Source organism: Phaseolus vulgaris, chromosome 8 (assembly GCF_051622355.1).
Source record: "Phaseolus vulgaris cultivar YP4 chromosome 8, ASM5162235v1, whole genome shotgun sequence".
Lineage (NCBI taxonomy): Eukaryota > Viridiplantae > Streptophyta > Magnoliopsida > Fabales > Fabaceae > Phaseolus > Phaseolus vulgaris.
The window spans coordinates 38068624-38083062 of record NC_143505.1 but is presented as its reverse complement, the minus strand read 5'-3'; the positions used below and the strand labels follow the sequence as shown (position 1 = coordinate 38083062).

The 14439-nt window shown below is 40.3% G+C and overlaps 1 protein-coding gene across 11 annotated transcripts; it reads left to right on the top strand.

The window, feature by feature from the left end:
* The first annotated feature begins 273 nt into the window (after positions 1–273).
* Positions 274–7469, top strand: LOC137824244 (phosphoglucan phosphatase LSF1, chloroplastic). 11 transcript variants are annotated; one of them, XM_090294237.1, is made up of 11 exons: positions 371–761; positions 920–1026; positions 1334–1748; positions 1830–2289; positions 2383–2454; positions 2877–2998; positions 4131–4346; positions 5685–5790; positions 6131–6243; positions 6551–6695; positions 7037–7469. In XM_090294237.1, the coding sequence occupies exons 4-11, from the start codon at positions 1915–1917 to the stop codon at positions 7154–7156; spliced, it is 1269 nt and encodes a 422-aa protein (XP_090150363.1). In that variant the 5' UTR covers positions 371–761; positions 920–1026; positions 1334–1748; positions 1830–1914; the 3' UTR covers positions 7157–7469. The 11 variants fall into 11 exon arrangements, 9 of the variants coding, with proteins under 9 accessions (XP_068485889.2, XP_090150366.1, XP_090150362.1 ...); XM_090294238.1 differs by having other exon boundaries at positions 381–761; positions 1334–1740; XM_090294241.1 differs by having other exon boundaries at positions 393–761; positions 1830–2272.
* Positions 7470–14439: the final 6970 nt, after the last annotated feature.

Sequence of the window (14439 nt, the reverse complement as noted above, 5' to 3'; positions counted from 1 at the left end):
TGTTAGTAAATGTGAGATTTTAATATAAAGTAAAACTAGTTATATAATTTTAATTTATAAAAATAAATTTAATTTATAAAAATAAATTTAATTTGAAGTAATTAAATATTATGTATTAAATTTAAGAGGAAATAATTTCTTTGGAGAATGTTTTGTGTATTTGAAAGGTAACAGAAAATGAAGAAAATATCTTGAACAGCACCGTCTATTTAGAAAGGCGCCAAAAATGTTAAGAAGAGATATATAGTTGGATTCTACGTGGCATGTAAAGTTGAGAAAGTGTGTCCTACGCAATCGCCACGTGCACCTCGCATTCTCTTACCCTCACCCGCGTGCCCTCTCTTCCAAAATTCTTAAACAAAATAATAATAGGAAGAAAAGACGCGCTTCTCACTTCACATGCTCTGCTTCCGTAGCCATAAACCAATCCTACCTTCAATTCAATCTTCTCCTCCATAGTCACAACCTTAACCATGCTTCCACTGCAATTTGGCACGCGCCCTCTGTACCCTCCATCTCTGTTCCTGAGCAGCTCCAACGCTTGTTCCTCCTCTCGCATCCTCTACAACAACACAAACAACAAGGTCTACCTTGTTCGCTCCAAAGTGGGAACCCTCAACCTTAGGGTTTTCGCTGTGTCTGGCAACTCCTCTTACAAGATGAACCTCAACGAGTACCTCGTCACTCTCGAGAAGCCCCTCGGCATTCGATTCGCTCTAACCGCCGATGGCAAAATCATCGTCCACTCTCTCACCAAAGGGGTATGCTCCATTCATTCCTTTAAGATCTGTTTCAAAAAAAACAATTGTATTTTTAGGATTAAATAAGTTTTTGTTACCTCCAAAATTTGGACCGATATATCCGAAAAACATGTAACCCATATTTACATTTATTTGTTTATTTATTTTTCTGATGGTAGGGTAATGCGGAGAGGTCCAGGATAATTATGGTGGGCGACACTTTGAAGAAAGCTGGCGATTCGTCTCGGAACACTCTCGTCGAGATTAAAGACGTTGGAAATACACAGTATGCCTCCTGATTTTGCTCTAGGACATGTTTGGATTCGGGAAACCGTTAAATTTAGATTATTGTAATTATAATATATTACAATAATGTGACTATAAAAACTAATAATATAAATAAATGGCGATTAAAATTTACGCAGTAATATTTTTTATAGCTTTTCATAATGTAGGACAGTGTGAACTTCGATAAAACTTTCCCTTAATTTTCTGTTCTGTTTTTATCCAACAACAAAAAACTTGGTTTCAACCTTAGGGATGTCAATGTTATTTATTCTATAAATAACTTAGGTTTGAAATTGTGGATGCAGTTACATAGTTTCCTTGCAATCTGGTGTGAAATTCACACTCTGGAAAATTGCAGACAAATGTAATTTGATTGTAGTCGCGATGAGTCCAAATCCTTGACACTGGCCAATATCATGGTTGCGGAAAGTTTTTGAAAACCTTGATATAACCATTCACGAGCATTCACTTGATAACCCAAGTGGTGGTTCGTGACGCCTAACTGCTTACTGGTGGTCAATAGGATCGAGAAAAGGCAGAAGATTGGCATTATGTCATGGATGCTTTAGTTTCAGTTTCAGCTTCTGCTTGATTATGTTTTTCTTTTAATTTGAAAGAGAAAATTCTCAATTTTATCTCAACATGGTATTATTCTTTTGTACCCTTTTTCTCTACTAGAAACGGGCCAACAGTTCTAAGATGCCTTTAAAAGGTGTGAAGGTACTTTTTCATTGACCATCACAATGTATTATGTTCATCAGTGTGTTGTTTTTATTTTTTTCAGTCTTTTGGTTTCCTCAGGAAGGTGCTAAATGAGCAAACAAGTTCTTTTAGTTTGGTTCTTGAGAGGCCCACATCTCCTTTTCCTATTCAACTACTGCACAAGATGAGTGATCTCGAAATAGTGTTTAATAGAGGGCGAGTTCCTATTGTCACATGGAACAATACTCTATTGGCATCAAATTTACAATCATCTAGTGAGAGCAGTGGGAATTCTGGATTTTTGATGTTCAACTCAAAGTTTCTCAAGCCAAATGCAAACAAGTTATTGGGCAACCAAAATCAACGTTCCATCACCCATGGTGAGAGAAACTTCTTTACTGAACACACACCACAAATTGCTTGTGTTTTTACTGAAGAAGTGTGTGGAGCTGGAGATTGGGGTCATGGAAATTTCCCACTTGAGGAGTATATTCAGGCTCTAGATCGTTCCAAGGATGAGATGTACTATAACCACTCTCTTGGTATGTGTTATAGTAAGGTATAGCATTCATTACAATGTCTTTATTAAAATTTGTTTGATAGCACACTTTCTATAATACTTACAAAATATTGATATCTTATAAATTCTTAGATTACAGAGCAAATTTATGTGGGATCTTGTATACAAACAGAAGATGATGTAGAGACCTTGTCAAAAGTTGAGGTATGGACATTGTCACCTTAATTTCGTAAGAGCCTCCCTAATCCTCGTTTAATGCCTTATAGTCAATGCGAAAATGAATTACTTAATTCAATCTTCCGTTGTGAAACTTGAATGTATTTAATAGGAAAACATTTTTGTAGTTATCAAGTATCAACCAATATTTGCCATTTAATTTATTACAGCAGTGTGCTAAGAAAAATAACTTCTGTTAAATGAGCCGAAGTATTTTGAGTCAAAGGTATGTTGTGGCATGAAAATTTTGGATTCTTAAATGTGCCACAGTTTTCTGTTACTATTAGCATCTCCTAAACTAATTACCCTAAAAATTGTTTTTTTTTTGTACTGTAATAACTTCTATGAGATGTTTTCTTTTTATATCAAGCATTATATCCTTGTCATATCGTAGGAATGTTTCGCTACAGGGAATTACTGCTGTTCTGAACTTCCAAAGTGGAACTGAAGCTGAAAATTGGGGAATCAATGCAAAATCGATCAATGAATCTTGTCAAAGGAATAATATTCTCATGATCAACTATCCTATTCGGTAATATAGGGTCCAGAACTTGCTAATTTATTTAAATTTTGCAGAATTTATGTAATAATATGATAATTTGTCTTCTGTTGGGATAACTTCATCCAATAATTTTATTTGTTAAAAGATGTATTTGGGTAAATAACTTAATTAAGTACTTTGTGAATACTTACTTATTATAAAAGCTTTCATGTTAGGAATCATTATGCAACGCCTAGGACAACAGAATATCGAACCATGAACGAAGAAAGGCATGAGATAAAAGCAAACATATTGGCTATTCATTGTGAGACCCTAATTCTCGAATGGAGTACATCTCAGCTACACTGATACTTCAAGTAACAACAATCATCTGCCATCACATGAAAAAAGTATTATTAAAAAATAGAAGAAAAAAAAGAAAATACAAATAAAAAATATGGGGGGACTAGACTAAAATCTATATGTTAACAAAAATGATATATAGGTAGACTATATCTTTTAATAAAAAATTCTAAGAACAGACTAGGTGAAAGTTTATTATACCAATGAATTCTTTATGAATAAAATTTCCTAAAAATTTTACAAATTAAACCCTCCTTAGATTTAAAAAAGAGATTGATAAAATGATGGAATGTAGAGGGAGATCAACATTTAGTATTGATATTGGTTCACCCTACATAGTAAGGTTGCATCTGGTGGCTGATATCTGGATGCTGACTGAGCCAAACTAAGAAAATAGAAAGATACAGGGATATTCCTAATCCTCACTTCCCCACTCTACGGTCAAACTACTCAAGTACTTTATCAAACAAGCATCTCTAGGCTCAAACTCAAATACTTTCTCAAACAATACTCTACACAACTCTTCTCTCTGTTCTACATGCCAGACTGTCTTACCTTCATTTTCCATTTTCCATTTTGATTTTTTTTTCACTTCATTTGTCACCCTTTTCCCCTCTGATTGTTACTTTATGCTGTGAATTACCAAAAGAGGAATACTAATAAATAAGCGTTGTTGGTCGTTTAATACAGTGATCCTAAAGTCAGTTAAAAAAATTAAGTTTCATGTGGAAATGGAATTCAAAGTTCCGATGACTCTAATTTTGCTTCCTCTCAGACTGATTTCTGGTTTTATTTGAGCCTTCTTTAATTCTGTTTATAGGGAGGGAGATTCTTATGATATGAGGAAAAAACTCCCATTTTGTGCGGGGCTTCTATTACGTTTGCTAAGGAAGAATCTTCGTGTTTTTGTTACTTGCACTTCTGGATTTGATCGGTCTCCTGCTTGTGTGATTGCCTACCTACATTGGATGACAGATGTTTCCCTTCATGCAGCATATACTTGGGTCACTGGGATGCACAATTGTAGACCTGACAGGTTCATTTTGCCAAACTTCAAACACTTTTTGCATCATATGTTTACTGTTCCATTATTCTGTTAAAGAGGACATGATCATCATGCTATGTATTCATGTAAAAGCATTTATATTTATATGCGCAAAGGGTAATTTAGCAAAGTTTCTTTCTCTTTTGGGGCATGGGAGATAATTATCTGTGAGTTCTGTCTGAGCCCAAAAAATTTAAATTAATTATTAGCTATTAGCTTATATGTTATCCACTATTTTCTATGATTTATATGTACTTTCCGAATATTAGTGAAGTTCTTGTGGTGGTATCTCAGAATATCTTCATGTTTTCTTAATGGTCTCTTCCAGACATTCTTTTTTGTTTCTTTTCACTGGCCTCTATTTGTGTTGATAGGAAAAAGATAACAAGGAAGTGTTTAGAATGTGGGATGGAACATGACATACGGCTGTTGTTTGCTTTATATATTTTAAGAAAAGAAAAAGACAAAACATAAGTCAACAACAGTGGTATGGTACATTTTGGTTTCACCTTTTAGGAGAACGGAACTAGATAAACTGTTCTGATCTATTCTGTTTGCATGCCAAATGCTTATGGGTTATTTGGGAAAGTATTAAAGATTGTGAATTATTAGTGATGATAGCATGGTAGTTAGAATTAACGATTCGTATGATACAAATCGTGGTTCGATTCAAACAGGACCTTATCGATTCAAATCAGGTCCTGAATCGTTTTTGGGCATGAATCGAATCATGAATCGCGTGAATCGTGGATTCTCGATTCTATTTCCGATTCGGTTCCAATATTTTCGAATCAATCATATTCTGGAAAATCATTCTTGAAATTCGAAAAAGGAAACGAAAGATAGTGAAAATCAGAAAAAAAAGAAGAAAGATAGTGAAAATCCGAAAAAGGAGATGAAAGATTTAATTTTTTCCAAAAATCTCAAAAAACTTAATAAAAAGAACAAAATGGACAGTCACAGAGACCATGAATTTGCCTATAAAAGTGAAGAACGCAATGGGGAAGAATGCAGTGGGGAGAATAGAAAAGTCATAACATTTTAACTTCATATTTTGATTTTTGATTTAAAAATATATCATATTTTATCTATTATGTATCTTACGATTCATAATAAGATTCGATTCGATTCACGATTCAAAAAAATCGAAAAACGATTCACGATTCGAATCTCGATTCTATAACCATGGATGGTAGTAGTTTTAGTGAATTGCGTATGCTGTGAGAAATGCTAGGTAAATTGTTATGCTTTTTTAGTTTGAAATATAAATTTGGTTTGATATATCACTTTCTCATTTACAAAAAGTATTTCATTGAGATCTAACTGCAGGCCGGCAATTGCATGGGCTACTTGGGATCTTATAGCAATGGTTGAAGATGGTGAACATGATGGACCTCCTACACATGCTGTCACATTTGTGTGGAATGGTCATGAGGTATGAAGTTATATTTCCAATGCTGTGTTGTTGCTAATTTATCTTTTGATTCTTGAGTTAGAAGTGTTTTTTCTGTAATACTATTAGTAGAAATTGATCAACAGTAGTTCATTTTAATCCTTTCTGTTGTATATTCATATATTTGAGTGGAAGGGTCCTTCCATGAGGTCATAAACATGTAATATAGCTTTATAGCTTTCAACGTTGGCTAATTTATCTGTTTATTCTTAAACAGGATTGAGAGATTAAATCTAAATCTTCTCCATTGTTATTCAGAATTATCTTAGTTTCAAGGTTCTTATAGTTTTTCATACCACTCCTTTTGGTTTTAATGTTTCAGGGTGAGGATGTAACTTTGGTGGGAGACTTTACCGGAAATTGGAAAGAACCACTCAAGGCAAAGTTCCAAGGTGGATCAAGACATGAAGCAGAAGTTAAACTTGCACAAGGAAAGTATGTGCTAAAAGTTTACTATTTTATTTTTTTTCTGTAGATTAAGTATATGCTTTTTCTTTCTCAACTTGATGACCTAATTGGCTATGATTTCTCGGCAAGTAATTTTTTGAATATTCAAATCCGTGCCATTTGTGTAATTTTTGTTGTATGATTCTTGTATCTGAAGCATAAAACTGTTTCCCACTACCCTGCTCTTCTTCGCCACTCACCCAAAACGATTCCCCAGACAATTTAACATTTGCTAGATTTTTCACCATTTAATAATTTTGTTGCACTTCAATGTGTCATAATTCCTTTCCATCAGGTATTACTACAAGTTCATTGTAAATGGCCAGTGGAAGCATTCAACTGCTTCACCAGCAGAAAGGGATGACAGAGGAAATGTTAACAATATAATTGTGATTGGTGAAACTGCCAATGTTCGGCCTTCTGTTCAGCACCAGCTGAAAGTATGTTTCCAATCAATATTTGTATTTTTGCATTTTGATTAATCTACATATCGTCCTATATGATATATTTCTAATAGTACAATTTTTCCTGTGCAATTTTTTAGGCACTGCAACTGCAGCTTAGCTGATCTAAAGAAATTATCTTTTGCAGATTTAGAATTTGATTTCTGCTTTTACTTATTACTACTAATCTTCATTGTGAGACTAGTCTGCATTTTCTATATTTCTTCACGGTTAATGCATTTGTGTGTCAAGTAAAAACTTAGCTAGAATTCGTATGTCATGTATTTCTTACAGCAAGATTTAATCATTTAATCACTGCCTGATCTTTGTTGTTCTAGGATGCTAACGTTGTCAAGGTGATTGAAAGGCCTTTGAATGAAAAAGAGCGATTTATGCTGGCAAAAGCAGCTCGTTGTATTGCTTTCTCTATCTGTCCGATCACATTATCCCCCAAATAGTTGCAGGAAAATACCATAATGTACAGAATTGCAGTTGTTGCACATGTTACTGAGGCCTATAAAATTTGGTCACAGCACAGACTAACCATACGCTGGGTATGTCTTGGCATATTTTGTGCACACTAAACTTGCCTCAGTTTCAGCAGGCCTACCCTTTTGCCTCATTCTGTACTAGGTATTAAACACTCCAACTCAGTATAAATTCACATGTATGTAGTACTGGCATATTCATTTCACTTCATAAACCATAGCATTTTATGTAATTTGGTTATAATTGTGAAGTTGTTTCTAGTAAATCAACATGCTTTGTCCATTTTTTTAGCATTCGAATATTCAGATATATTCCCTAACTAGTACGTTGACCGCACGGGAAATTTTACAATATTCTATATATTAATATTATAATTAAAAAATATTATTTTTTTACATATAAAAATTGTAAAATTGAGCAAATGAAATTAAAATGTTAAAAAATTTAACTTAACTTATTATAAATTTAACTTATTATAAATTTATAATATTAGTAGTCCATAAATTAATTATAAATAAAAAGAAAAATAAAAAGAAAAAGGAATGAATAAATTTGTCATTAAATACATTACAATAAAAAACAATAATTATAATTTAAACAAATTTATATTATATAAATATTTATCTAATATGTTTTTATAAGATATTTACTAAGAAGAAAAGTACTCTTTATCAACTTCATGTTTTATCAACTTCATGTTAATCGGTAAAAAAATTTCAGAACAATTATTACAATTAAAAAATTAATTAATTCATTATATTATACTTATAAAAGTAATAAAAAATGTGTTTTTTTTCAGAAATATGTTAAATTTATGAAATCATTTTTTATCATATAAATTAAAATGTAATATAATACAAAATAAAATATGAAAAAATATAAATACATTGAAATAGTATTCATAAAAATAACTAAAAATCTTAAAATTCATACATATGTGATCCTGCCTGTTGACCAGAACGTTGGAACTTGTCTCCTCAATGGATCGACGCGTGCACCGCTTCTACCTCCGTCCTTCGTCGCGATCCACTTCAAGAATCTGCAAAAGAACAGAGCGGCGCCGCTGCGGCCGATCGCACTCCAACGCCCAAGTCAGTGACTGAACCACCAAATACTTCAAGAGCAAACACTCAAGAACTCGCAAGGAACCGTGCAATGCTCTCTCTCACAGTATGCTCAAGAACTCGCAAGCGTAAAGAGTATAATCTGAACGTGCGTACCTCGAAAGTTCGTTAAGAAACCCTTAAATACCTGGTCACTTTCTCTCTCCTGGCAGTTACGCAGCTGGACACATGGCACGCATCCAGTCGTACACGTGCCATCATCTGGAGCCTCCTTGACTTGGGTGCTGCTTCTGGCTCTCTTTTGGCTAAGTTACTTATGCATGGTACTGCCCAATACATAGCTAACTTGGGAGTGCGATCTCTACTGGAATTGGCGAGTTAGGGTGCCTTCGTACACCTTACCTGTGGTCTCGCCGGCCGCCTTCATAATCTGCACCATCTTCATCTTCGGCGATGTGCTTGCTCCGGCGATCTCCAATCACTTGGTCGCCTGAGTTTACATCTGGCGACTTCATCTTTAACTGTCTGGTGCATACGTTGTGGGTTGTTTTCTCCATTTCTCCTTTCTCGTAACTTAGGGCTCTGTCAGCGACACAACGAACCTGCGTTCGTTCATTTTTTACCCTTTCCTCATGATCGAGTCAGCCTCTGCGAACCCTGATCGTTTTTCCTTTTCTTTTTCCTCTGCAGCTTTCGCAATGACTCGCTCAAAGATCACCCCAAATCCTCCTCCTTCATCACGAAATCCCTCTTCACAAGCACATGACCCACCGCGAGTACGTGGTGCTTCGTCTTCTCAGGCTGAGAGGCCTGCACCCTCTCGCCCCAACTTGGCTCAGGCCACTCCACCCGTTGCCGGAGGTGCCTCTGTTCCCTCCCAAGACTTCAAAAAACTGTACCCCTGGGCCACCTCAACTTTGTTGAGGGAAACGTCTTCTGTAAATTCTGCAGGGGCAGTTCTGCGACTAAAGAAAGAGGATGAGCCCCACCAATCATTCCATAAGGAGCGCGACGAAAATATGACAGTGCTGCCTTGCCCCCCCGACCTGCCAGTTTGCGCTGACGACAAGGCAAACAACGGTGGACCCTTCTGCTTCGTTTACACAACCTTGTTCAAGAAGGTGAAACTCAGGTTTCCCTTCACTCGCTTTGAGAGGGAGCTTCTCACCGAGCTCAACATCGCCGCCGCCCAGCTCCATCCCAACAGCTGGGCGTTCGTGCGGGCGTTCCAAGTCATGTGCGACCACCTGGGGTTGCCAGCATCAGTAGATGTTTTCTTGTTTCTTTTTGAAGCCAAGCACCCAGGAGATCGCCTATGGGTCAGCTTGAATGGGATTGCTGGGAGGTCAATCCTCTCTATCTTCCAGCAATCCTACAAAGACTGGAAGGGCAAATTCGTCCAGGTGCGCCCCAACGAGAAGGACGCCTCTCTGCTCGATGGTTTCCCCTTGTATTGGGTAAACAAGGGGAACAAAGAGTCCAACAGTAGCTTCAGGAGGCCAAGAAGCCCTGATAGCATGGGTGCCTTGGACAGAGACCTCTGCTTTTTCTGGAAGAGCGTGGCAGATGCCAACATCACCTTCCTCACCACCACGCTCATCTGCTTCGAATTCTTCGAGGACCAACTCGAAATTCGCATAGGTTAGAACGTCTAAGTTATTTCCTTGACATTATCTCTGTTAACTGTTTCTGGGCGTCTTGTGCGTTGTGCGCAAGACTTTGGCCAACAAATGGTAGGTCTTGTGCGTTGTGCGCAAGACTTGAGCTGTGCGAAGGGGTAGGAATTCAACAAGTGTTTGCATCCGTCGAGCACCCTCAGACAAATGGCCAAGTAGAGTTAGCTAATCGGGTGTTGCTAAGAGGTTTGAAGAGAAGGCTAGAGAAAGCCAAAGGAAGCTGGGCTGAGGAGGTACCCCGTATAGTCTGGGCGTACCACACCACAGAGCAGTCAGGAACCCATGAGAAAAGGGTAAAAAACGAACGAACGCAGGTTCGTTGTGACGCTGACAGAGCCCTAAGTTACGAGAAAGGAGAAATGGAGAAAACAACCCACAACGTATGCACCAGACAGTTAAAGGATGATGCGAATCGGTTAAAATGCAGGAAAAACCAGCAGAAGAAGGAAAGGAAGTACCTTTTTATGATCGGAAGAGTGACGAAGGAAGTTGGTGATTCGGGAAGTTGAAGAACGTTGAGAGCTTTTTTGCAGAAGAGAGTTGGAGCGTCTGAGAATATGAAGAAAGTGATGGAACAGTGGAGCGAAATGGGTTTAAGGGTTTTTCGAAATGGGTTTGGGAAGCGCAAACGTTAACTGAAGGTAACCGTTGATGAAGCCACGTGTCGAACGATGGGGAAATGTTTGGTGGAGCGTCAGAGGAGCAGAAAGTACAACCGCTTGGAATTCTGCGCCAGTGCCACGTAGATGACGTGACTCCTTTAGTCTTTTCGCTGGACAAGTCTTCGCTTAAGACTGGGGGGCTTGTGTACCGCCCTGGTAGTCGGAAGTGATGATGTGGCATCCAGCTACAGTATAGGCGTGTTGACAAGACGCCAGGTTGGCAGAAGGGAAGGAAGTCGGGGGACTCGTGTAGTCGCCAGTTATTAAGTTGGCGTGCTCCGATCTCCAGCATACCAGAACCGGCGATCACCAGGTTAAAGATGAAGTCGCCAGATGTAAACTCAGGCGACCAAGTGATTGGAGATCGCCGGAGCAAGCACATCGCCGAAGATGAAGATGGTGCAGATTATGAAGGCGGCCGACGAGACCACAGGGAAGCTGTACGAAGGCACCCTAACTCGCCAATTCCAGTAGAGATCGCACTCCCAAGTTAGCTATGTACTGGGCAGTACCATGCATAAGTAACTTAGCCAAAAGAGAGTCAGAAGCAGCGCCTAAGTCAAGGAGGCTCCAGATGATGGCACGTGTACGACTGGATGCGTGCCACGTGTCCAGCTGCGTAACTGCCAGGAGAGAGAAAGTGACCAGGTATTTAAGGGTTTCTCAACGAACTTTCGAGGTACGCACGTTCAGATTATACTCTTTACGCTTGCGAGTTCTTGAGCATACGGTGAGAGAGAGCATTGCACGGTTCCTTGAGAGTTCTTGAGTGTTTGCTCTTGAAGTATTTGGTGGTTCAGTCACTGACTTGGGCGTTGGAGTGCGATCGGCCGCAGCGGCGCCGCTCTGTTCTTTTGCAGGTTCTTGAAGTGGATCGCGACGAAGGACGAAGGTAGAAGCGGTGCACGCGTCGATCCATTGACGAGGCAAGTTCCAACGTTCTGGTCAACAGGCAGGATCACACGGTGTGGCCAAAGCCTTGGTGAAACTCACACCAGGCATCTGGCTTTGGTCCCAGCACCTTGTCACCCACCTTCTCTGGCGCCTTCAACCTAGCGGATATATTGGGAATGGCGATCAGGTCCGCCAATCCCATGACAAACTTGTGCTTAGGCGGGCGATTGTATTCCCGGCGTGCTGGTGGCTGGCGTCCTTGGCCCCTGCCCTTGTTCTTCCTTGGATCATAAGGATGGCGAGTCCTCTGATCCCTTCTGGACGCCGCTGTCTCCAGCACCCTCTGTGGCTGGATCCTGGTCTGGGCGCGTGGCCTAGTGGGAGCCACGCTTCCTCTCTTCTCGGCGACTTCACTCTCGTCGGCGATGTGGGCCACCGCAAGTCGCCTAACCTCACAAACGTGGCGGGGTGAGCCCTGATCAATGCCTCGTAGAATGGTCTTGGCAGCACGCCCTTCTTAAATGCATATACCAGCATTTCCTCATCTTTGGCCGGCGATCTGACCATCTGCGCCCGAAAGCGATTCAGGTTGTCCCTGAGGGACTCTCCCTGATACTGCCTTATATCAAACAAATCATAAGACACCCTGGGCGGTGCCTTATTCACGATGTACTGCTCGACGAAAATCTTCGAGAACTGTTGGAAATTGGTTATGTGACCGTTAGGCAGGCTCACAAACCACTCTAACGCCGTTCCCTGGAGTGTGCTCACGAACATCTTGCAGTATACGGCATCTGACCCTCCTGACAGCATCATCTGCGTATGAAACGTGGTGAGATGAGCCTCAGGATCCTCCACGCCGGTAAAAACAGCCTTGACAGGAACCACACTCGTAGGAATAGGCGTGTCAGTAATCGCCTGAGCGAAAGGCATAGGAAAAACACGAGGTGGCGATGACGGCGCAACCTCTTCAGCAATAGGACGCCCTTGCTGCTCCTGAAGAGCTTGATGCAGCTCCTCAGTCACCTTGCTAAGCTCGTCATTCCTGGCCCGAGAGGCGGCCAGGTCCTCATGCATTCTCGTCTGTTCTATGCGTGAGGCTTCTACAGTTGCCTGCAACGAGCGCATAATCTCTACCATCTGTGCCATGGTCATGGCGGCGGCGCCTTCAGCAGCGACGGGCGCAACCGGACTTGAACGATTGCTTCTCATTTTTCTCATGAAACTTGGCGAATCACAGAATGCAACGAACAACACTTACTTCAGCTACGATCGATTCAGCGATCAATCGGTAAAAACTGCGCGAAACTCCGCAAGAAAACTCAAGAATACAGCGAACCTCCACAGAGACTTGCAATTCCACCAGAAACCACCGCTTCTCCCACGAATAACAAAACGAGCCAAAGAACTTCAAACTTCATCGAACAAATCTCGCGTAAACAGCAGAAAACTTGACTTCACCGAACAAAAACCCAAACAAACGGTGGAAAACGCGAAATCACCGATCAAAACTCAAACGAACAGCGAACAGTGGTTGCACCAGCACACAACCACGCAGAAAACTACGAAAACCTCCAAGAACTCACGCTGTGGATGGGAACAGGCTTTACACGGCCCCACGGTGGGCGCCTGATGATCCTGCCTGTTGACCAGAACGTTGGAACTTGCCTCGTCAATGGATCGACGCATGCACCGCTTCTACCTCCGTCCTTCGTCGCGATCCACTTCAAGAACCTGCAAAAGAACAGAGCGGCGCCGCTGTGGCCGATCGCACTCCAACGCCCAAGTCAGTGACTGAACCACCAAATACTTCAAGAGCAAACACTCAAGAACTCTCAAGGAACCGTGCAATGCTCTCTCTCACAGTATGCTCAAGAACTCGCAAGCGTAAAGAGTATAATCTGAACGTGCGTACCTCGAAAGTTCGTTGAGAAACCCTTAAATACCTGGTCACTTTCTCTCTCCTGGCAGTTACGCAGCTGGACACATGGCACGCATCCAGTCGTACACGTGCCATCATCTGGAGCCTCCTTGACTTGGGCGCTGCTTCTGACTCTCTTTTGGCTAAGTTACTTATGCATGGTACTGCCCAGTACATAGCTAACTTGGGAGTGCGATCTCTACTTGAATTGGCGAGTTAGGGTGACTTCGTACACCTTCCCTGTGGTCTCGCCGGCCGCCTTCATAATCTGCACCATCTTCATCTTCGGCGATGTGCTTGCTCCGGCGATCTCCAATCACTTGGTCGCCTGAGTTTACATCTGGCGACTTCATCTTTAACCTGGTGATCGCCGGTTCTGGTATGCTGGAGATCGGAGCACGCTAACTTAATAACTGGCAACTACACGAGTCCCCCGACTTCCTTCCCTTCTGCCAACCTGGCGTCTTGTCAACACGCCTATACTGTAGCTGGATGCCACGTCATCACTTCCGACTACCAGGGCGGTACAATATGCATCAACAGATTTTTACAAAAAAATTGCAACCAACTTAATACTTAAATGATTAATTAATAATAAACAGTATATAAAGAATACAATAAATATAAAAAATTCATAATATTAACACAAAATATGATTAAAGATTTGTATTACTTTAATATAGTGACAATTGTTATAACACGTCAACACAACACATTATAAATATACCACATAATAAAATAAAATTATATTAATTTATGTATGCACATTGCAAATAATATATTCAAATAAATTGAATATAAATACTATTAAACATAATATTAAATAAAAAAAACATCAAATTATATTAAATAATGATCCGATCGGTCATCGGTAGTCGATGACGTCAGCATCAGAGAACCACGTGGACCACTCGCAGGGTGACACGTGGATCAGGCGGCAGAGAGGTCGGGGGATAGATCACCCAGAATGGTGATCGGTGGTCAGTAGCCAAGTGACCACCAGCAGACCAGTTCCCAGACTCGCGCCTGGAGGCA